This window comes from Schistocerca piceifrons, chromosome 5 (genome assembly GCF_021461385.2).
Source record: "Schistocerca piceifrons isolate TAMUIC-IGC-003096 chromosome 5, iqSchPice1.1, whole genome shotgun sequence".
NCBI lineage: Eukaryota > Metazoa > Arthropoda > Insecta > Orthoptera > Acrididae > Schistocerca > Schistocerca piceifrons.
This window is the reverse complement of record NC_060142.1, coordinates 105,991,624-106,015,907: the sequence shown is the minus strand read 5'-3', so window position 1 is coordinate 106,015,907 and position 24,284 is coordinate 105,991,624. Positions and strand designations below refer to the sequence as shown.

The following is a 24,284-nucleotide window of genomic DNA, read 5'->3' as shown; positions in this document are numbered from 1 at the left end:
AAAGTCGGTGACTGGAATTTCATGAGAAGATTCCATTACAACGAAAAACACCTTTATTTTAATGATTTACAGCCGAAATCCTGTATCATTTCTGTGACACTCTCTCCCCTATCTCGCAATAATACAAAATGAGCTGCCTTTCTTTGAACTTTATTGATGTACTCCATCAGTCCTATCAGGTAAGGGTCCCACACCGTGCAGCAGTATTCTAAAAGAGGACAGACAAGCTTAGTGTAGGCAGTCTCCTTAGTAGGTCTGTTACATTTTCTAAGTGTCCTGCCAATAAAACGCAGTCTTTGGTTAGCCTTCCCCACAATATTTTCTATGTGTTCCTTCCAATTTAACTTGTTTGTAATTGTAATACCTAGGTATTTAGTTGAATTTACGGCATTTAGATTAGACTGATTTATCATGTAACAGAAGTTTAATGAGTTCCTTTTAGCACTCATGTGGATGACATCACACTTTTCATTATTTAGGGTCAACTGCCACTTTTTGCACCATTCAGATATCATTTCTAATTCATTTTGCAGTTTGTTTTGATGTTCTGATGGCTTTATTAGTCGATAAATGACAGTGTCATCTGCAAACAACCAAAGACAGCTGCTCAGATTGTCTCCAAAATCGTTTATATAGATAAGGAACAGCAAAAGGCCTATAACACTACCTTGGGGAATACAAGAAATCACTTCTGTTTTACTGGATGCCTTTCTGTCAAATACTATGAACTGTGACCTCTCTGACAGGACATCACAAATCGAGTCACATAACTGAGGTAATATTCCATAAGCACGCAATTTCACTACAAGCCGCTTGTGTGCTACAGTGTCAAAAGCCTTCCGGAAATCCAGAAATGTGGAATCGATCTGAAATCCCTTGTCAATAGCACTCAATACTTCATGTGAGTAAAGAGCTAGTTGTGTTTCACAGGAACGATTTTTTTCTAAACCCATGATCACTGTGTCAATAGACCATTTTCTTCGAGGTAATTCATAATGTTTGAACACAGTATATGTTGTAAAATCCTGCTGCATATCAACATTAATGATATGTGTCTGTAATTTAGTGAACTACTCCTACTATCTTTCTTGAATATTGGTGTGATCTGCGCAACTTTCAAGTCTTTGGGTACGGATCTTTCATCAAGCAAATGTTTGTATATGATTGTTAAGTATGGAGCTAATGCATCAGCAAACTCCGAAAGGAACCTAATTGATTTACAATCTGGACCAGAAGACTTGCTGTTATTAAGTGATTTAAATTGCTTCACTACTCTGAGGATATTTAATTCTATGTTACTCATGTTGACAGCTGTTCTCAATTTGAATTCTGGAATATTTACTTCGTCTTCTTTTGTGAAGGCATTTTGGAGGGCTGTGTTTAGTAACTCTGCTTTGGTAGCTCTGTCTTCGATAATATCTCCATTGCTATCATGTAGAGAAGGCATTGATTGTTTCTTGCTGTTAACATACTTCACATATGACCAGAATCTCTTTGGATTTTCTGCCATGTTTTGAGACAAAGTTTCGTTGTGGAAACTCTTATAGGCTACTCGCATTGAAGTCCGCACTAAATTTTGAGCTTCTGTAAAAGATTGCCAGTCCTGGGGATTTTGATTCTGTTTAAATTTGGCATGTTTGTTTCGTTCTTTCTGCAACAGTGTTCTAATCTGTTTTGTGTACCAAGGAGGATCAGCTTTGTCGTTTGTTAATTTATTTGGTATAAATCTCTCAATTGCTGCTGATACTCTTTCTTTGAATTTAAGCCACATCTGGTCTACACTTATATTATTAATTTGGAATGAGTGGAGATTGTCTCTTAGGAAGGCGTCAAGTGAATTTTTATATGCTTTTTTGAATAGGTATATTTTTCACTTTTTTTTCAAACATTTGGGGACTACAATATTCAGTCTCGCTACGACAACTCTGTGTTCACTAATCTCTGAATCAGTTTTGATGCTCGTTATTAACTCAGGATTATTTGTTGCTAAGAGGTCAAGTGTGTTTTCACAACTGTTTACTATTCACGTGGGCTCATGAACTAACTGCTTGGAATAATTTTCAGACAATGCATGTAGCACAATTTTGGATGATATTTTATGTGTACTTCCAGAATTAAACATATATTTTAGCCAACGTATCAAGGGTAAATTAAAGTCACCACCAACTATTATTGTATGAGTCGGGTACGTGTCTGAAATCAGACTGAAGTTTTCTTTGAACCTTTCAGCAACTGTATCATCTGAATTGGGAGGTTGGTAAAAGGATCCAATTATTATTTTATTCCAGTTGCCAACAATGACCTCTGCCCATACTAACTTCCAACACGCCGATCAAGGTCTCCATCGCCGTTTAGAAGCTCCAGCCGATCACCTAGCTGTCACAACCTGGAATACTAAAAGGTGTGACCTTCCTTGGAAGTAAGACCACTGAAGAGAAAAATCCTCCACCATTGATCACTACAAAAATTATAGGAAACTACGTCAATATCCTCATAGATGGCTGATTAGCCCAAGCTCTTGTGGACTCTGGAGCATCATATTCAGTCATTTCGGAGAAGTACCATTGCCAGTTGTGGGAAATTGTATTCATCTACAACAAAACATCTCTGCTGAAAGTGGCTAATGGGAAATATGTAAATCCTATAGTAAGATGTGTCATTCATGTGAGGCCATACACAGCCCTTAGAATTCATCGTCTTACAAGAGTGTAGTCATGACGTCATTCTCGGATGGGACTTTTTGAAAGCTTCTCAGGAACTTATAGGTTGTGGTCGCTCGAAGATTATGCTAGACAGGATGAGACACTGTAGACAGGAAGATGTCCATCAGAGTGTGTAAATACTATGTGTGCTGGATTAAGTGATCATTCCTGCAGTCAGTGCTAGAAAGGTAACTGTCATGTGTCATGCCGTGTGTCAACCCATGGGTCTTGTAGTGGAATGTAAGAGAGTAACTTGGTCATCCCAGCCTCTGTCATCTTGTTTAAGAATGGATTCTGTGAACTGTGGATAGTTAACTGTCGCCGAGAACCACAGATCCTTCAAAGACACATGTGCTTAGCAAATGCTGAGCTGTTAATTGCAGAACAGCTGAGCATCATAGAAACCTCCCATGCCAAGTCTGTGGGCGAAGTTAGCTCAACCACTACAAGACAAGATCTTCTAGCCTGACCATCGCCAGATCTCACTAACGAACTACAGAAGAAGCTACTTGCCATTCTTCAAAAGTTCTCTGACTGCTTCAGTCTACAGGTGAAGAGCAAATTAGACGAATTGATGGTGGAGCACCGGATTAGCACTGGAGACCATCAATTAATAAGCCAGAGAGCATACCATGTGTCAGCAACAGAACGTTGAATAAGTCGCTATGAGGTAGAAAAAATGATGAAGGCTGACATCATTCAGCCTTTGCAGAGCCCATGGTCATTGTTGTGGGTTGGCAGGAGAGCCAACACCATTACTAGAGGAAGCCGAAAGGCACGCGTTTTAGCTCACACAGGCTGGCGTGAGGTCTGGAACAGGACAAGGAAATTAGAATTTAGAAAAACGGACGTAGCTGATGGAATACTTAACTTTAATCCGTTAATGTTTAATGTTGCTCTTGATGGTACATTATTTACAATATCAATAGTAACTGGTAATGGCGCCTTGCTAGGTCGTAGCAAATGATGTAGCTGAAGGCTATGCTAACTATCGTCTTGGCAAATGAGAGCGTATTTTGTCAGTGAACCATCGCTAGCAAATTCGGTTGTACAACTGGGCTGAGTGCTAGGAAGTCTCTCTAGACCTGCCGTGTGGCGGCGCTCAGCCTGCAATCACTGATAGTGGCGACATGCAGGTCCGATGTATACTAACGGACCGTGGCCGATTTAAAGGCTACCACCTAGCAAGTGTGGTGTCTGGCGGTGGCACCACAGTCATCACCATTGGTTCTCCTCAGGAAGAAGGATGGCAGTTGGAGCTTTTGTGTTGATTACAGGAAACTTAATGAGATAACTAAAAAGGACATTTACCCTCTTCCACAAATTGATAATACACTAGATGTCTGAAGGGGGCTAAGTTTTTCTGAACCATGGACATGTACTTGGGATACTGGCAAATCGAAGTAGATGAGGCTGATCGTAAGAAAACTGCATTCATCACCCCTGAGGGACTGTATGAGTTTAAGGTAATGCCATTTGGTTTGTGTAATGCACCAGCAACTTTTGAACAGATGATGGATAATCTTGTAAGTCACCTGAAGTGGACGATGTGTCTTTGTGATTTAGATGACATTATAGTGTTCTCAGAGACATTTGATGAACACATAAAAAGACTGAGGGCATTTCTTAAGTGTCTCCAACAAGGCGGTCTGAAACTTGTTCCCATAAAGTGTCTCTTTGGAGCAAAAGAAATCCAAATACTTGTGTCAAACGAAGGTGTGTGGCCAGACCAGAAAAGGTGAGATCTTTAACGGAATTTCCTATTACTAAAAGTATTAGAGATGTGAGAAGCTTCCTTGGATTATGTTCCTATTACTGTCATTTTATCAAAGACTTTTGTATCAAAGCCAGGCCACTCCAAGAGTTGTTGAAGGCCAATGCTAAATTAATCTGTGGTGGTGCTCAACAAGATTCTTTCAATGTGCTGCGAAAAGCTCACATGACTGACCCTGTAATTGGTCTGTATGATGAGAGAGCACCAATAGAACTACACACAGATGCCAGTGGGTATGGGATTGGTGCTGTTCTGGTGCAAATTTCGGATGGAAAAGAGAAGGTTATAGCCTATGCTTCTAGGACACTTACAAAAGCCAAGAGAAACTACTCAACTACAGAAAGAGAATGTCTTGCTGTGATATGGGCCATGTGCAAATTTCGAAAGTATATCTATGGAAGGCCATTCACATTTGTTACAGACCACCATTCACTTTGTTGGCTGACGGATCTTAAGGGTCCAACAGGACAACTTGCCTGGTGGGCACTATGTCTTCAAGAGTATGACATTACCATAGTGTACAAAAGTGGAAGAAACCACCAACATGCTATCTGTCTCTCAAGAAACCCTGTGCAAGACCATCAAGACTTTGATGAAGACAGTGACTGTCTTGCTGCACTCCAGGATCTCTCTGCTGAGCAGAAGGAGGACGCCAAGATGTCTCAAATTATACTTGCTTTAACTTGGTCAGAGCATATGAAAGGACAATTTAAGATAGTTAATGGATTACTTTGCAAGAAAAACTTTGATCCATTTGGAAAGATGTGGCTACCAGTGATTCCTAAACACATGCGATTAGATGTTCTACAGAAATTTCATGACACACCTGAGGCAAGACATTTAGGATTTATTAAGATTTACCATTGGGATTTACTTGGGAGAGCCAGTCCTGACAAAACTCTACCATCTGGTGAGCAAGATGTATGAAACAGGCGAAACACCCTCAGACTTCAAGAAGAATATAATGATTCCAATCCCAAAGAAAGCAGGTGTTGACAGATGTGAAAATTACCGAACTATCAGTTTAATAAGTCACAGCTGCGAAATACTAACACGAATTCTTTACAGACGAATGGAAAAGCTAATAGAAGCCAACCTCGGGGAAGATCAGTTTGGATTCCGTAGAAATGTTGGAACACGTGAGGCAATACTGACCTTACGACTTATCTTAGAAGAAAGATTAAGGAAAGGCAAACCTACGTTTCTAGCATTTGTAGACTTAGAGAAAGCTTTTGACAATGTTGACTGGAATACTCTCTTTCAAATTCTAAAGGTGGCAGGGGTAAAATACAGGGAGCGAAAGGCTATTTACAATTTGTACAGAAACCAGATGGCAGTTATAAGAGTCGAGGGACATGAAAGGGAAGCAGTGGTTGGGAAGGGAGTAAGACAGGGTTGTAGCCTCTCCCCGATGTTGTTCAATCTGTATACTGAGCAAGCAGTAAAGGAAACAAAAGAAAAATTCGGAGTAGGTATTAAAATTCATGGAGAAGAAATAGAAACTTTGAGGTTCGCCAATGACATTGTAATTCTGTCAGAGACAGCAAAGGACTTGGAAGAGCAGTTGAATGGAATGGACAGTGTCTTGAAAGGAGGATATAAGATGAACATCAACAAAAGCAAAACAAGGATAATGGAATGTAGTCTAATTAAGTCGGGTGATGCTGAGGGAATTAGATTAGGAAATGAGACACTTAAAGTAGTAAAGGAGTTTTGCTATTTGGGGAGCAAAATAACTGATGATGGTCGAAGTAGAGAGGATATAAAATGTAGACGGGCAATGGCAAGAAAAGCGTTTCTGAAGAAGAGAAATTTGTTAACATCCAGTATTGATTTAAGTGTCAGGAAGTCATTTCTGAAAGTATTTGTATGGAGTGTAGCCATGTATGGAAGTGAAACATGGACGATAAATAGTTTGGACAAGAAGAGAATAGAAGCTTTCGAAATGTGGTGCTACAGAAGAATGCTGAAGATTAGATGGGTAGATCACATAACTAATGAGGAAGTATTGAATAGGATTGGGGAGAAGAGAAGTTTGTGGCACAACTTGACCAGAAGAAGGGATCAGTTGGTAGGACATGTTCTGAGGCATCAAGGGATCACCAATTTAGTATTGGAGGGCAGCGTGGAGGGTAAAAATCATAGAGGGAGACCAAGAGATGAATACACTGAGCAGATTCAGAAGGATGTAGGTTGCAGTAGGTTCTGGGAGATGAAAAAGCTTGCATAGGATAGAGTAGCATGGAGAGCTGCATCAAACCAATCTCAGGACTGAAGACCACAACAACAACAACAAGATTTACCATAGGATATGCAAGAGATTTTTCTGGCCAGGTTTATTTAGGAGTGCCCGTCACTATGTGTTGCACTGTCAAGAGTGCCAGAGGAGAAAGGCAGTCACTCAGAAACCACCTGGCTGACTCATACCAATTCCACCAGCTGAAACGTCTTTCCAGCATGCTGGGATTGACCTCCTCAGACGATTTCCGTCAGCTAGTGGCAATAAATGGATTATTGTTTGCACTGATTATCTGACATGCTATGCCATTACAAAAGCCATGAAAACAACCAAAGCATTCAAGGTAGCCAAATTCATCATGGAAGACATTGGATTAAAACACAGTGTCCCAAGGTCATTAATTATGGATCAAGAGAAAGTTTTTCAGTCAAATTTTTGCAACAGAGGTAAGCTGTTGGTGTAACATAACTCATCACATGGTGACTGCCTACCATCCACAAACTAACAGGCTTACTGAACGCCTTAATAAGACCTTGGCCAACATGCCATCAATGTTCATCAATGTTGAGCAGAGCAACTGGGATGAGGTGCTACCTTTCATGACGTTTGCCTGCAGCACCGCCAAACAAGGCACCACAGGATTTATGCCATTTTTCCTGGTGCATGGACATGAAGCGACTACAACGATGGACACTGTTTCCATTACATCATGATGACGCGGACGATGACTACACTCAGGTGTTAACCAGAGCCAACGAAGCTCGGTAGTTATCTCGCCTCCACATTCTGCAGGCTCAAGAAAACAATCGCCAAAGGTATGACGTGAGCCACAGCCCTGTTGTCTACCAACCTGGTGACCTCATTTGGATCTTCACTCCTGTTTGGGAGATTAGTCACTCTGAGAAGCTCCTCAGGCGCTACTTTCGACCTTCTAAGGTTGTAAGACAGTTGTCTGATGTTACTTATGAAGTTGAAGATTTTGATCCCGACACAAGATAATGAAAGATCAGAAATGTGGTTCACGTCCTTCGAATGAAGCCCTATAATGATCCTACAACCCACAGTAAATTTGAAGCTCCAGTGACAGGCAACAAGCAGAAAGGTGATGAAGAGCATACCAGCAAAGGAATTTCTAAGAACATCACCGCCAGGACAAACATCCATCGTCGGGAGTCGGAGTATGCAGGACCGATGACTCATTCCCAGAGTAAGAGTACATGACACTGAGACACTGTTCTCTTAAGGAGGGGGCAATGTCAGAGGAAAAGGTGAGCAGTACAGTCACCATGCTGTAGTGGTTATGATACTAGACTGTTGGATAGAGGGTAGTGAGTTCGAAACTCACCACAATTGCAAAATTTTAACTCCTGTATTCAGTTTGAGTACATTCTGGAAGTATCCACAGATGTCAAGAATCATTGTACTGGAGTGTTCTGTAACTGTATTTATACTGTACGTGTTCTGGCCGGAGGCAGTTTGCTCTGCATTCTTGTATGTGCAAGTGCTGAATAAGCCTTCATGAAGCGAAGTTACTGTTCGTCATTTATCTAATTACACCTTCTTCTACATGACAATATCATCAACATATATTTCATCATAACACTCAAATCACTGCTAAAAGCAATTTCAAGTTTCTGTCCTGCACACAAAAAATTTGACATTTTTACTCCATGATCCAGCAGGTCCCACAGCATCCCAAGGATTTCAGAAACTGCAAGTGCAAGCTGTAGTTTTACAGCTTTGTGTACTTTTTATGCTTAGTGTTGCTTACTTCACACTTGTAATCTGCAAGGCTCTACCAAGATTGTGGCCTGTAGTGGTAAAGCAGATTTTAAGTATGGAAATATGCGGCATTTCTTTCACTGCCTTGATGCTTGCATTGCGTCGGTTCTGATACTCCTGAAATAGAAGCTCACTGCCACCAAGATTTAATGTGGCTTGTGCACTTCTTGACACTCACATGATTCCAGTTTTGGATGCAAGACATGCTTTAGTGAGTATAAAAAGTGGTGCACATGTCCTTTGATCTTTCACATTGGTAACATAAAATGTGCCTCTTGGGCAGAAGCCTATTCTCATCAGTTGTGCATAACGAACTAGCACCAAATTCATACATCATTTTTTTTCTTCTACAATATTCACATGATTTAGAAACTTTCTCATTCTGCAGAGATTTTTTAATCCACCAATGTTAATTACCCAGATGAAACATTTTCCAAATCACTGAGATCAAAAACATTTCTGAAAGTGCTTCTTATTTTAAAATTTCTGTTGTTGAACCAAACCATCATACCTTTAATTTTGAGTCACTTTTGACACTGTGTTATGAGATGTCTGTGGAGGCAGTCTCAGTTGACTACGGAGTTCATGATTCAATGTGAAATCATATGAGTTAGAAAAATAGAGGAAGAAAGTGTATATGATCCGGTGTGATACTAGAAAGAAAGCAAATGAAAGAAAATCTCACACATCTCAGGTACCAAAAGGTCATCAACCAATGTATATGAAATCAGGAGTTCCTGAAGGTGAGGTGTTAAAATTTGTGGATTACATACATATGACAAAATGGATCATACCAATGTAATGAATCTTACCTCCTCAGAACTTTCGTACTTCAATTGAAATTTTCAAGTCATATAAATTCCAGCCTGACTTAAGTTAATTTTTATACTTAAATTATATAATGCATACCTAAAGATAATTTTGCACATATTTGAATACCAAAATACTAATTTTCTGATAATATAACGTTATTTTAGCAAAATAAATCTAGAACCACGAAAATTAGTAATCACAATTGTTAACTTATGTGAGTTAAAAACCACTTTACACTGAAACTAAAATTATGCTTTAGTTTTCATGTAAACAAAATCTGTTTTAATTTTTAATATTTCTAAGTTTATTATCAACATTTCAACTGATAATTATGCAAAGAGAGGAAGCTGATAGTTTTTATATGGTAAAAGCTTTCATCCTTCATTATTAATTATTAAGTGCATAAATCTACACATAAATAATTATTTCCAGAAAAAAATATGTAAATTATACTTGAAAACTAATTTTAATTAAGACAGTCATAATAAAATTCATTTCGACAGCATCTACTTATGGAAGGATCTGAAAGCTCTGTATGTAATACTTATAGAAATCTTAGGTGACAAAAACACAACAATAGTTTCAGTTGTTGTTGGTCAATGTAATTACCAAGTTTGTTACAGTGTGTTGAAATGTTGCACAATGCAGTTACTTAACAAGTGGTGGTGTGGAAGATACCAAGAATTTATGAATAAATACTGATTATGCCAAACAGCAACAATATTCCAGTGTTTTAATGGCATTTGCAATAGTTGTCTCATTGTTGAGGTGGCAGTGATATGGTGAGGTGTAAGCAGCTCATGTGAGGAGACAGGGACCCTATGGCTGCAGCGTGTTGGTGACTGCATTTTGTGACAAGTAGCAGCCTGTGTTCATGTGAGACAGTGTGAAATGTGGTGACGGAACAGCAGCTGGCAGTGGAAGACAGCGAGGCAGCGGCAACTCACTGCTGTGAAGTAGGCAGTGGTGAGCTCGCATTATAATAACTGAGGCTATCTCTCGCCAGCCAAGCTACCTTTAGATGTGTTTATCAAAGTAGATGTTGCATCAAAGTTAGAGGCTCAATTATAGACTGAAAGGTGAAGGAACCCACTTCAGACACCAGTTTGTAAAGGCACAGAGGGGTCCCAGTCAGGTTAGTGGATATGCAGGCTTTCGAAGAGACTTTTTCCAGTGAAAGAGTTGGTTAAAAGTTAATAAGCTCTCTAGAATCAGTATACCAGATGCATAAAGGCATGCCCAGATTGGGGCCCTCAGCCAGTCATGCCTGTCACGAGAACATATTAATTTCAGTGTTGGAACAAAGTCCAAGCAACAAGGATGTAGGAGAGAATTAACATCATTACTAGTTGGAAGCTGGTGCCAAAGAGAGAGAGAGAGAGAGAGAGAGAGAGAGAGAGAGAGAGAGAGAGAGAGAGAGTTGATTCCAGAACTGAGACTCCAGATGGTGTCCAGCAGTTAACACATCTCTACCACTCTTCGCCTTTGTGCTGAGGAAGGGTGCACAATGAGGATGTTGTCAGTAGATCACTTTCCATGGTGACACTCAACATCTTCCGAACCAACAGTTTTATTCAGCAAGTAAGTCACATTGAATTGTATTTGAACATTACAAGAAAATATTACAATAATAAAATAAAACTTTTAAATATCAAACTGACTAGGCAACATGCACATTAGCTCCCATAAGCAAAGTGGGTGGCCCACTGCAATCAGGCATGCAACTAACGACACTGTCTTGAACTGAAGGGTTTTAGCACACAATTAAATGATTTATGTACCTTTGTCATATATTAAATTTCTCTTTTTGTGAGGCATCTGTGTACACTTCATGTAAGTGATGCTTTATATGCCACACCATCTTTACTGTTTTGTGTTATTTGACACAATAGGACTACAGCCCTCCTTCACTTCTCCTCCTAAGGTTCATGAAACTCAGTGTGGTTGTATGTCTGTTGAATAATCCCCTGTACATTTAGACAATGTGCCCAGATGTTAGCAAACTGTTTCCAGGATTCTGGCAACATACCAATCCCAGTTCAAATCCACCTGGTGGATTAATGATGAGGGTTGGTGTATCAGTCATCATGGATGTAGTTTATCAGTTTTCCACAGCCAACTAGGTGAGTAATGCATTGTCATTACACATATACTGCCTCAGTTACATGATTCGCAAACATTAGAAAAGTTTCACAGTCTTTCATGTGGGATAACACTAAACACAGACAAGTAGGGTAGGCTACACACATTCAGTCCAGCAGGATGGGGGGAGGGGGGATTGTGGGAGGCGAGTGTGGTGGTTGTGACAGAGAGGGCATCTAGTCGCACACAACCACTAACATTTCCAAGAAATCCAGTAATTAACATCCCAACCACACAAAGATAAAGACCAGGAAAAAGAAGAAGACATCACTTTGGTGCCTTCACTGCTCTTACTTTTAAATACATCTATGTCACATGCTGTCTGATTTAGTGCAGTACTTTAAATCATTTCCAAGAAATCCAGTAATTAACATCCCAACCACACAAAGATAAAGACCAGGAAAAAGAAGAAGACATCACTTTGGTGCCTTCACTGCTCTTACTTTTAAATACATCTATGTCACACGCTGTCTGATTTAGTGCAGTACTTTAAATATGATGTAGTATACACATCATCCATAGCTTATATCTTTTGTTAAGGTCTTAATACTTTGCTGATCCAATGCACATATGGAAACTAGAAATATTTTAGATTAATGGACTTAATATATGATCAATTTTAAAATTATCTACAAAGTTTGATACTGAATTTTATAGAGTGATTATGACATTATGTTTACTACACTGAGGAGCCTGAAGATGCAAATAAAAGAAAGACCTATAAATACAGCTGAAGATGTCATCACTACTACATGAAGACACAGCAACAACTGCGGTCCCATTAAGTACTGGAAGACTGATGTATGGAGACTAAACTTGTAAGTCTCTTCAGCTATCATCTGAGCTGTGTGCTGAGTTTGGAACTTTGATTGATATGATTATGTCATCAGCAAACGTTGCACATTTTGAACAGTCTTTTAAAGTCATTGGAAGGTCATTTATGTCAATTTAAAAAGCAAGAGTGTTTCCAGACCCCATCCTTCGAGAGCCCACAAATCATGTTCCCCCATTCTCTGGTGATTTCAAGCCTGTGAAGCAGGCTATCAGTGACCTTCTGCTTTCTGCTATAAAGTTAAAGACTCCATACAAGCAAGATGGATGACATTAATGCCAAAAAACTTCAGTGCTATTAATGCACTCTATCAGAACTTCATTTGTGAGATCTTGTACTGCATTCTCTGTACAGAATTTTTTTATTTAATGCAATTTGAGAGTTCCACTCACTTAAATGAGTCAGCATTGTGTCTTCAGAACACTAGAAACAGTGGTCTAGGTTTGCAATTAGAAATGATTTGTTATCACCACTTTAGTAAACAGGTGTTACTACTGCATATTTAAGTCTGTCATAAAATATGCTGCATGTCATTGATTGATTACAAAGAAAGCTTAAGAGTAATCCCATCACATCTGTACCATATCTTATTATTCTGCTAAAAACAATGATGTAACCAGCAAAATTACTACTTTTTTTACTTAATGAATTTTGTAATCTCCTTACAGCTTGTATTTCTGAAACTAAATTACATAAGTGGTGCCATGCAGTGTCTGCACAAGTATGTCTAAAATATCTATATTTGGGTGTTTATTAGTGGGTACAACATTTTATGCCCCTGTGAGGATGTAATCATTTAATTTAGTGGCCAGTGATTTAGAGTTGTCACCATTTCTGCCAAAGTAATTGTCTCTATTTTTAAATATTCTTGTTTAATAATGTTCCAAATTGTTTATTCTTCAAATGTGATTAAGAGGTTTACCAATGAATTTCATGACAAAGTGGATTGGGTAAGTTACTAGAAAGTGACAATATTCTGCTGATTCATGTATGATGGTCGGCCGAAGTGGCCGTGCGGTTAAAGGCGCTGCAGTCTGGAACCGCAAGACCGCTACGGTCGCAGGTTCGAATCCTGCCTCGGGCATGGATGTTTGTGATGTCCTTAGGTTAGTTAGGTTTAACTAGTTCTAAGTTCTAGGGGACTAATGACCTCAGCAGTTGAGTCCCATAGTGCTCAGAGCCATTTGAACCATTTCATGTATGATGTTTGCAAAAAGCAGTGTGTAATATCTCCACAGAATTGACAGGTGTACTACAATTTAGATTTTGTTTAGCTATAATTAATTCATTCAATTTTTTTTTAAAAAATCCGAAAAACAGTTCCAGTTATCACACATATTTTTACAATTACAAACTCTAATAATAAATCAAACAAATGAGCAATTCAGTGCAACTCATATTTTCTCTGCGAACATAATTTTTCCACAAACACACAAAAGCTACTCTGCAATATTTGCCTTCTATGATGTCTCAGCAGGAAAATATTTAAATTCCCCTTTCAGATCCCATATTAGCCATCCTGACAATCATCTGACTTGGATGATGGGTAGTTGCTAGGTCAGGGATCCACAAATTTGGTGCATGTAGTCTAGTTATTTTGATGAAAATAACAAGCTATAGTACACAGCCTTCTTGCATTTCACAGATAACAAAGCCAACAGTTTTTTTTCTTTTTTTAAATCTGACAAGGGGAGGACTGCATTTTAACTGCTTTACATAGATTTTTTTTAAATTTCTAATCCTTTGCATGTCATTTTAATCAATGGATTGACTTTTTCATTTGTTCTCATTTTTTCTTCCTATCATTATTTTTTCAACTGCAATCCTTGTATATGTGATTTTAACTATTTTTATGTATTAACTTTGATTTAATTTCTTTCCTATAATCTTTTACATTTTCGTCCTTGTTGCTGCAATCATTATTTCTGTTCCTCATCTTGCCTGAATTTCATTTCATTTATAATCCCTTCTTTTATTTTAATCTTCTGTTGGGTTGCTTCATCCATAGTGCAACAAGAATACATGTTTTAAATGTCTGAATGACATTTACCATTCAAAAAATGTACATCTTGAAATGAAAAATATGTTTTTGACACCATTGCACAACCAACAGAAATAGACTATTAAGTCTTTTGTATTTAACTGATATAACAGCATTTCAAAAATTTAAATATTATGGTAATTAAGTAACAATAATTAAAATTACATATGGCAAGATTCCAAATGGAAAAAGAATGATAGGAAGACAAAATATGAGCAAAAAGAAAAGTCATTACAATGATGAAAACAATATGGCAAAGGATTAGGAGTAAAAAGTCACACTTAATCCAGTTAATAAAATAATGATCATAATCATTCAATAAAGAGTTTAAAAAATTTCAAAGTGACTGATGGGATTCAAACCCACCACCTTTTGCTAATCAGGAATGTATCTCAACCACTACATTATGCTGCCCCTCTGGATAACATACATACCTTTAAGGCTCTAAAGTCTAAGGTATCACACAAATTTCTTTTTTAGCAATTAATCAGAAACAAGGGCCCACTTTGATGAATAGTTGCAGGGTGTGTTAACTTGGAACACTAAATTACACTCCTATACAGACAGTTTCAAAAAACCAGTCCCACTCCTAGCAGCCATTCCTTGTAGGATGAGGGCCCTTTTAGATTCTGCAAAGGATGATCTATTGACTGACAGAAACTGGCCCTCAGATGTGATCCAAAAACTTTAGGTAAAACCTCAGTGGACTAGTATGTGTGTCAACAAATCATTCTGTCATTATCAAAGGAGATGCCAATCATTCATAAAGCAATAAGGATAATTAGAATGTTGTATGTCATGGTTGTGACAAGACATGCTGCAACACAGTGCTAAATACCTTCTTTGAAAACTTCCCAGAACGGAGGGCTTAAAAGCTTATACATGATGGAAGTATATCACATCTAATGGCAGCAACAGACCTGGCCTCTTTGAGGATGTCTACATTGAAAATGGTGCCAGAGACCAAAAGTAGAAAGATTTGTATCTTCAGAAAACTATTTGAAGAAGTGGTGGTATCATATCTCAATGAAGAACCTGAAATATTTAGCTCTGGACGGGAATATGTAGAATTGTGACTCAAGTTTAAAACAATAACTGACCATGTACTGGATAGATATGTACTTACCAGAACAGTTCATGACTGGAGATATCATTCATGGTATGCATTTACTGCAAAGAAACTTCTAAAGAATCTGAGACTACTGCATAACAGGAATAAAGCAGCTTATAGGGCTACAACAAACAATGGAAAATACAGGTTGGAGTAATTACAGTATTATGAAAAGGACAGATTGCTACTCACCATATGCTGAGTCATAGACAGGCAAAACAAAAAAGACTGCTGAACACATATGCTGTAGATGTAAATTCTGTACTAGTTCTGATTTCCCTTTCCATGAGTACTCCCTGGTGGAAAGATCTTCTGGCTCTTTCTAATCCTCTGGCTACTTTAAGCCTTTGTTCATTTTTTGACTTCCTTTGTCTGACTGTTCATTAACTCTTGAGTATTTTTCAAACTTTTTGCCATGGTCCTCATGCCAGTGAAACATGTGTATATTATTTGTAAATATGTTTTAGTTAACTGAATATTAGATTATTAAATAGCTTTCAATGAAAGCTCTATTCCATACATGCTTTAACTGGTACCACAGCAGAGACTCACTTTTCTACCCTACTCTGTGTAGGCAGAAACAAAGTTTATGATAACTTGCACTGATGCTAATGTAGAGACCAGTGGAACAAAGGAGACAGTTCCAGGGATGAATGTCAGCAGAGGTGTCAAGGTGAACTAGTAACCTACACAATTTCAGACTGTAGCCAAGACATCTAAAGCATGTACAACCATCCAGCAAGATAAATCAATTACAAATGTAAGTCAGGCAGGGTTGAAACTCTATTATTCAGTTGCACATAACTAAAGCTTCAGTGACTTGTGAGAGACTGGCTGTAATTGCCAGGCAGTGTTATGTCAGTAAACACTCATCAGAAGGTGGTGCCACCTTAGGTGCTCACACAGCGGCGGTGCTCCCTCCCAGCTGCCATGTGTGGCTGTCACCTGGAGCCCGAGTATCTCTGACATTTTCTGTTTATCGATACTCAGACTAGGTGTTAAATCTAAATCATCCGGTGATACTAAATCCCTCCCTCCAGCCAGTACGCAGGGGCAAAAGTGGCCAGCCTCTGTTGACTTTGCCATGGAAGGGGTGAGAGGAAGGTAGGAATGCCTGCAAAAGATACCAATGGAGGTTCCCTGTTGTAACTGGCTGGTGTGGGAGACAGTTCCTTCTGTGAGAGTCCTGGCTGATGGGCAGAGTCTGGGGTGCAGCTTGGGCCAGTCTGTAGGGGAGTGGTGCTGGAAATGGTTGAGATGAGACCAGTGGGTCAGTCTCCATGGGCATCACAGGCTGATATTGTTCAACATCTGGTGATGGCAAGGGAAGGGGGCCAATGATGGTGGGACTGGAGCCAGAAGTGATAAAGTTGAGGGGGGTATTTAATTCCCATTGGATCCCAGCACTTGTCATTGTCTAATTGTTGGTGCCACCTAATATGCCAGTGGAGATTGTAGTAGTAAGGAGCTGGTCAGTGGGCTAGCTATTCCCTGGGGTGGTTGTGGGTAGCAAGCCCATCTAGCAGTAGCAAGAAATGGGGTGAAGGGGAGGTAGGGGAGTGGGGATGGGGGACATCATGGTGCAGACACAGCTGATTTTAACTGAAGACCAGCTGCTCCTGGCCAGTCTCAACTTCAGACATCTGCCTCCCCTACTGCTGACACTAAAGTCTCAGGTTTGCCTGGGGTTCCAGCTGAAAGTAAGAGCCCACAGAGGGGCAGCCATGTGTGGTACTATGGTTGTGTGTATGGATGGTGGGCTAGTGAAGGCACAGCAGCAGGAGATGAAGAAACTGGTGAGTGCTTCTCCAGGGTCAGCTGTCATTAATAAGTTACACATCTGTATCTTTCAGATGATGATGATTCACTCAGCTTCCAAACCAGTTTTATTTATTTATTTATTTTATCCATCTTTCAGCACCTACATGCAATCGATGTCGTCAGAAGAGTTACAGCTATTTGTACATTATGTTTTACATACCAAAATATTACATAGTAAAAATATAGCAATGTTGTAAACTATTAGCTTACAACAGCCTCTACACCTAGATCCACACATAACAGTAAGCCATAATTTATCAGCATTAACATGCAATCAATGTTGTCAGAAGTATTATAGCTATTTGTACATTATGTTTCATATAGAAAAAATATTACATGAAAAAAAAAAGATAGTGTTGTACCCTATTAGCTTATAGCTAGCTGCCTCTACATCCATAACTATACATAATAGTAAGCCTTAGTTTATCAATAAATTAGATCATCTTTACAACTATTCTGAAATTCTTCTACACTGTAGAAAGTATTTTTCTTCATCCACACTTTGGTTTTAGTTTTGAAAATATCCATTGAAACCAATTGAGCCTGTACGGGTAAAGTGTTGAATAATTTTATGCCTGTGTATTCATAGCTAGATTGGGTTTTCTTAAGCCTGGTTGTGGGTATATCAATCATATTTGTTTGTCGAGTATTGTGTTGATGAACTGATTTCCTTATAGTGTAGTGGTTTAAGTTTTCTTTTATGTTTAATAGGCAACAATATATGTAAAGAGATGGGACTGTGAGAATTTTTAAGTCTCTAAAATAAGGTCTACATGAGGTCTTGTTGTCAGTGATTCCGTACAAACGTCTAATTGCTTTCTTCTGCCAAGTGAAATTTTTTTTGGCTCCTGGAGAGTTACCCCATAAAAGAATGCCATATTGTAGATGGCAATGAAAGAAGGCATAGTATGACTGAAGCAATAAATCTTGTGTAACACATGTGTGTAGTTTGGCTAGTAGGTAGATAACTCGTGATAGCTTTCGACATACATAATCTGTATGTGTGTCCCAAGTTAATTTTGAGTCAATGTGTATTCCTAGTAGTTTAACAGAAGATAACTCCATGTTACTGTTTGATAAACTGAAGATTATCTTGACAGTCTTTTCATGGTTCATAGATAAGTCATTAGCTTTAAACCAGATATTAGATATTTTGAGACACTCTTCACTTTCCATCTTCAATATGTTTATATCCTTTCCAGAATTAGCTAATGTTGTGTCATCAGCATAGAGGATAGATTTACAGGGTAAGTTGTTCGGAAAGTCATTTACAAACAATATAAATAGTAGAGGGCCAAGCACTGAGCCCTGAGGAACACCTCGTTTTATACTTAAAGTCTGTGACTGTTGGTCATTATGCTTTACTATTTGTTTTCTATTGCTGAGGTATGATTCAATTAGTGAGAGTTCCAGGTGTTTGATTCCATAGCAACACAGTTTATCTAATAATAATTTGTGGTTAACTGAGTCGAAAGCCTTACTCAAGTCAATTAGAATGGCTTCAGCAGATAATTCTGACTCAAATGCACTTAGTACAAAAGAGATAAGGTTTTCAACTGCTTTGACTGTTGATAAGTTTGACCTGAATCCATACTGAGAATCATTTAATATATTATTGTCTGATAGGTGTATGCATATTTGCTGCATTATGCAATGTTCTATTATTTTTGAAAGAATAGGCACAAGTGAAATTGGTCTATAATTATTGATACAGGACTTGTCACCCTTTTTGTATAATGGTATGACAACTGTTTTTTTGAGACATTCTGGAAAGTGTCCACTTGAGAGCATCCAGTTTATCAGTATGCAAAGGGGGTATGTTATGAGATCTACAACTTTTTTAATTACATAGTTTGACAGGCCATACACATCTTCAGATCTAGAGTATCCTAATTTAGAGGTTGCTTTAATTATATCTGTTACTTGTACTTCTCTCCATTTACAAGCTGACACTATGTTTGTAATGCTTTGTTGAAAATTTCTGCCAGATATGGGGTGAGAAATAGGTGTATGTGTTGAATTGGAATTCTGGTTGCTATGGGTTGGAAGGCTAAGATTGGCAGAGTTGACAAAAAAGTGATTGAAATCATCAGCAGTGACGTTAGCAGCATTTGTGTTGTCTTTGTAGTTTATATCCATACCTAGCTCTGCTTTTATTACTTTCCATGCAGCCTTACATTTATTGTGTGATTTTTTAATGAAATCACCATTTGCCTTGCACTTGGCTATTTTAATTTCAGATCTATATTTTCTTTTCAGGTTTTTGTAAGTTTCTTTATCTACTGCTCCCTTTTTGACCTTATCGTGACAAGTAATTACCAATAGTCTCAGTTTTTGTAATTGGGGTGAAAACCGCTTCTGTAAAGTTGAGTGGCTAGGTTTCCTAACATTTTTGTTTTTTTGTTTTTTAACCAGTGGACAGCATGTGTGGAAGATTTCAGAAATGATTTTGAGGAATGTGCTGAAGGCTTCATCAACATTTCTGGAGGAATGTATAACAGTATTCCAATCTATAGACTTAAGTTCTTCTCTATACTTGCTAATATTTGTATCTGTAGATAGTCTGACACACTGAGTTTGTTCCTCGTCTTCTTTTGGTTTTTTAGTAATTAGTTTCACCCATATACCTCTATGGTCTGACAGGTAATCGACATTAAGTAAGCCTAGCTCAAAATCACATTTGTATACATTTGTTATTAGATTGTCAAGACAGGAGGTGTGCCTTGTAGGACTTTCATTAGCACAAAAGAGATTATAGGATCTTAACATATTTACTAAATTAACATTTCTGGCTGTCATTTTCCTAATGTCTATGTTTAGATCCCCAAAGATTAAAATTTTGTATTTAGTGTATTTTTGTATACTGATCACAAGTTTTTCTAAACGTTCTATAAATTGTTCAACATTACTTTCAGGAGTGTGATATAAAGACACAGTTATGAGCTGTATACTAGGTATAATAAAAGCAGCTGCTTCAAAAACACCTTTAGTGCATAGGTCACTAACTTCAAGAACAGAAAACTTTAGGTCTAGATCATTGCTAATATATATGGATGAACCCCCATAGGATTCACTGGGTCTGCAGAAGTATGTAGCTAATCTGAAACCTGATGGTACATACAATTTTATATCCTCTTCCTTTAACCAATGTTCGTTTATACATAAAATCATTCTTTTGTTACTTCTTAATAGTATACCAAGCTCATCAGCTTTATTTTTCAGAGACCTGACATTTAAGTGCAGAAATAAGATAGAGTTACTGTCACAGGAGGGGAGGAGTACAGTATTGTGGGGCAATGGAGAACATTTAATTGTTTTTTCAGCCCTGGAATCTACGTTAGGTGGCGGTTGGACTTCCTTGGGATAAACCATAAAAAATCTTCATTTCTCTTAGGTAATTTTTTGGGTCTGTTTGAAACACGGTTGGAAGTTTGTTTCACTTTACTGTCCACAAGTTTTATAGGAACATGTTTTCCCAAATCATTTGGTATCACTTCATCATGAGACAAAGATGATACTTTACTTACTGTGACTGGTCTATTCTTTTCTGCTACTCTTGAAGGTGATGGAGGAGGAGCTTGTACTGTTTCTGCTGTTGGTGGAGGAGTTGTTTCTGCTATTACTGGTAAAGGAGTTGGTTCTACTACTGCTGGTGTGGGAGATGGTGCTGCTGCTGTAGGAACTAGTTCTACTGCTGGAGGAGTTGCTTCTGCTGTTGCTGATGGTGTTTCTTCTGCTATTTCTGGTGAAGTAGTTTGTGCTGTTACTGCAGGTGAGGGAGATGGTGTTACTGCTGTAGGAGCTCGTTCTAATGCTGGAGGAGTTACTTCTGCTGTTACTGAACGTGGTTCTTCTGACGCTGCTGTTGATTCTACTTCTGTTAGTATTGCTTCTTTAGGTACTTCTGCTGCATTTTCTGTTACTGTATCTAATTCTGCATCAGTCACTCCTAGAGATACTTTCTGTGATGATGATACAGGTACCACTGAAGATGTTGTTGGTAAGTATTGCAGTCTCTGAATAATTTCCATTAGCTTTAATGTAACAAGTTGCTTTCCAAGGCCATTTAAGTGCAGCCCGTGAGTAGTGTGGAATCTGCGTCCAATGGTATTAATATTAACAACAGAAACATTTCTATATTGTTTGCATATACTGGAAAAAAAGTTCATTGGCGGCACTAATTTCCTTGTTTACACACGACCAGGACATCAAGTCGTACCTTTGTGGTATATTTACGAGGATAACGTTTGTATGACTTAGTTCAGATAAACACTTGTTTAATTCGCAACAGGCTTTAGATGTATCATTTTGATAAATGTCATTAGATCCACCAAAGAGGACGACAAAATCTTTCGAAGACAGCTTTTTTATTTCTTCAGAAAAAACTGGTTTTCTTATTTCTGAGAGGGGCACCCCAGGCTTTACAAAGCTCATCGATTTCACATTTGAAGCTTTATTTATGCGTGAGACAATACCGCGGCTGTGGCTATCGCCTAAAATGTAAAGTTTTGGAACATGGATGGGAGTTTTAGACTGATGTTTTCTTTCGCACTCGCAACAGGTTACACCACTGTTTGTGTTATTCCCGCACTTTCTACAAACATAAACAACAGAACTGTTATTAACAAAAGTTACAGTATCTTGAGGTAAAACGCTAAGCCTCTTTGCTTCTTTTTCATACTGTTCGTGTTTGTGATGTTTTATAACTGAAAACTCTTCCAGTAGAGCACTGATAACTTCGTCTTCGGTGTTTCTCATATTAGGTTTTTGACCTAAGTCGCCTTTGAAACAGCTATTGCAGAACCATAGTTTCCTTTTAGGACTGACATTAACACACGAATAATGAAAGACCGTTTTACAATTTAAGCACATTATACCTTTTACAACACGTTTCTTGCAATGGCATGTTGTATCAGAGTTCACCATTTCCCACGAATGAGTCGAAGTACTTGCTGGATGAGATACCTGATTATAACATTTTCCTGTTACCAGGCTTTTTTTGGCGTCTACTTTTGCGATAATATAACATGGCATACATGTACTGTCATAATACACACAGAATTTGTTGCATATCGAACACTTTTCCTCGTTATTTTTTGACTTTCGTACGGAACTAACATACTCCCGATCTACACTAGGCGCCATCTTGTCTATGTCCAGTTGCAGGATAGAAAGGTGTGGTGGTCAGGAGCTCAAGCCCACTGCACCGACAGAAATCCTGGAGCACTGAGGCATTAAACTGAGAGTCATTGTCGGAAACTGAGGTGAAAGGGGCCCCCTCTATAGCAAATAGGATGGACAAGGCTCAGATAATATCTGCTATATTAGATGTAGCAATCTGTGAGACATATGGATAGTTAGTGAGGGCATTGACAACAAGCAGCTACACCATTCCCCGCAATAGACCAGTGAAATCAACATGCACCCTTTGCAGGGTTAGTTAGGGTGCAGCTAAGGGTTGATTTACTATGCTGGGCAGACTGATTGTGGGCACAGGCATGGCAGTTCTGGGCAGTGTGTTCAATGGTGGCATCAGCCCCAGCCAATACACAAGACATTGTGCTATTACCTTCATTCTGTATACCCCCAATATGCATGAGGAGGAGCTGCAGTATGCAGAGGTGACATTCAGTGGCATCCATAGATAACAAAATGACCCCTTAGTGACTTTAAGCTTATGGCATAAGGAAAAATATGTGGACCAATGTGGGCTGGTATTCTTAGGCAAACGCTGTAGCCAACCCTGCAGTACAGCAGGCAACACCACTTGGAGGAGTGGATCATGGCCACAGGCCATTTCTGCCACTAATTTCCATGGCATAATCAGAAATTTGTCATGGGAGTCCTGCTGGATTGTGTCTAAGGGAAAACACAGAGCCTCACGCCTATCAAATTCAGCATCTGGGTCACACGGCAACCAGGAAAATACATCCACATTGGAGTGCTACATAGTGGGGTGATTATGGATCTCGTAGGTGTAGATACTGAGAGTACCCCACTATTTCAGCTGTTGCACCATTTTATTAGGAAGTTTCAAATGATGTAAGAACAACAAAATACAATGCTTGTGATCAGTGATCAGGTGAAATTTTGCACAAAAGGGAAGCATGTGAAACTTCCAGTGCCATATATGAAAGTCATCATCTCCTTCTCATATTCAATGTTCTACATGCAAATTGAATGGGCTGTTGTGTGCCGTCAGGCAGCACAGCACCCAGGCCACAATCTGATGTGTCAATGACAATCATCAAACACATGATGGGGTGGAATGTAACTAAACAAGGGGCCAACATATGGCACTTTTTAAATTGCATAAAAGCCTTCTGGCATGGCTTTGACCACACGAATTTAACACATTTTTTTACACAACTAACTGAACAGATGGGAAATGAGGGACACATATGAAATGAAATTGGTCTAATAATTTATTTTGGCAAGAATGCCTGTAGTTCTTTGAGCAAACTGGTGTTGATGACCCCATGAAGGAGAGACCCAGTGACTGGCAATAGTGTTGAAGGGTCTGCCCATGGAGTCATTCAGCTGGACAGGCACTCTCCTGCATGGTTGCCCGAAGAGCCCAGAAAGATGTAGATTGCATCATCCAGCGAGTGGTGATGGCAGAGCATCAACAGCTGATCTTTAAATGTTTGAATGAACCACTCTTCCAGACCATTGGACGCAGGATGAAATGGTGCCATGTGGACAAGAGCGATTCCATTGGAATCACAAAAGGATGTAAACTCAGTGGACATACATCAAGGCCCACTGTCTGTGATGATTGTTCCAAGAAGACCTTCAATCACAAATATACATATCAAAGCTTGGATCTCATCTGATGAGAATGTAAAGGACATCTGGAAGATGTAGGGAAAACCAGATCCAGCATCAACCATGATGAACCATTAATGGCCCAGGAAAGAGCCTGTGAAAACTAAATTAAGCCACGACCACAATGTCAATGACTCTGGCCATGGGAAATTGCAGCACACCTTCATTGCTTGCTTGCTTTGGCAGATGTGCTGGTTGT

The 24,284-nt window shown here is 38.8% G+C and overlaps 1 protein-coding gene across 1 annotated transcript; it reads right to left on the bottom strand.

The window, feature by feature from the left end:
• Positions 1 to 20,589: 20,589 nt before the first annotated feature.
• On the bottom strand, positions 20,590 to 21,288 carry LOC124798771 (arabinogalactan protein 1-like). Its single transcript, XM_047262301.1, has one exon. The coding sequence runs from the start codon at positions 21,286 to 21,288 to the stop codon at positions 20,590 to 20,592; it is 699 nt and encodes a 232-aa protein (XP_047118257.1).
• Positions 21,289 to 24,284: the final 2,996 nt, after the last annotated feature.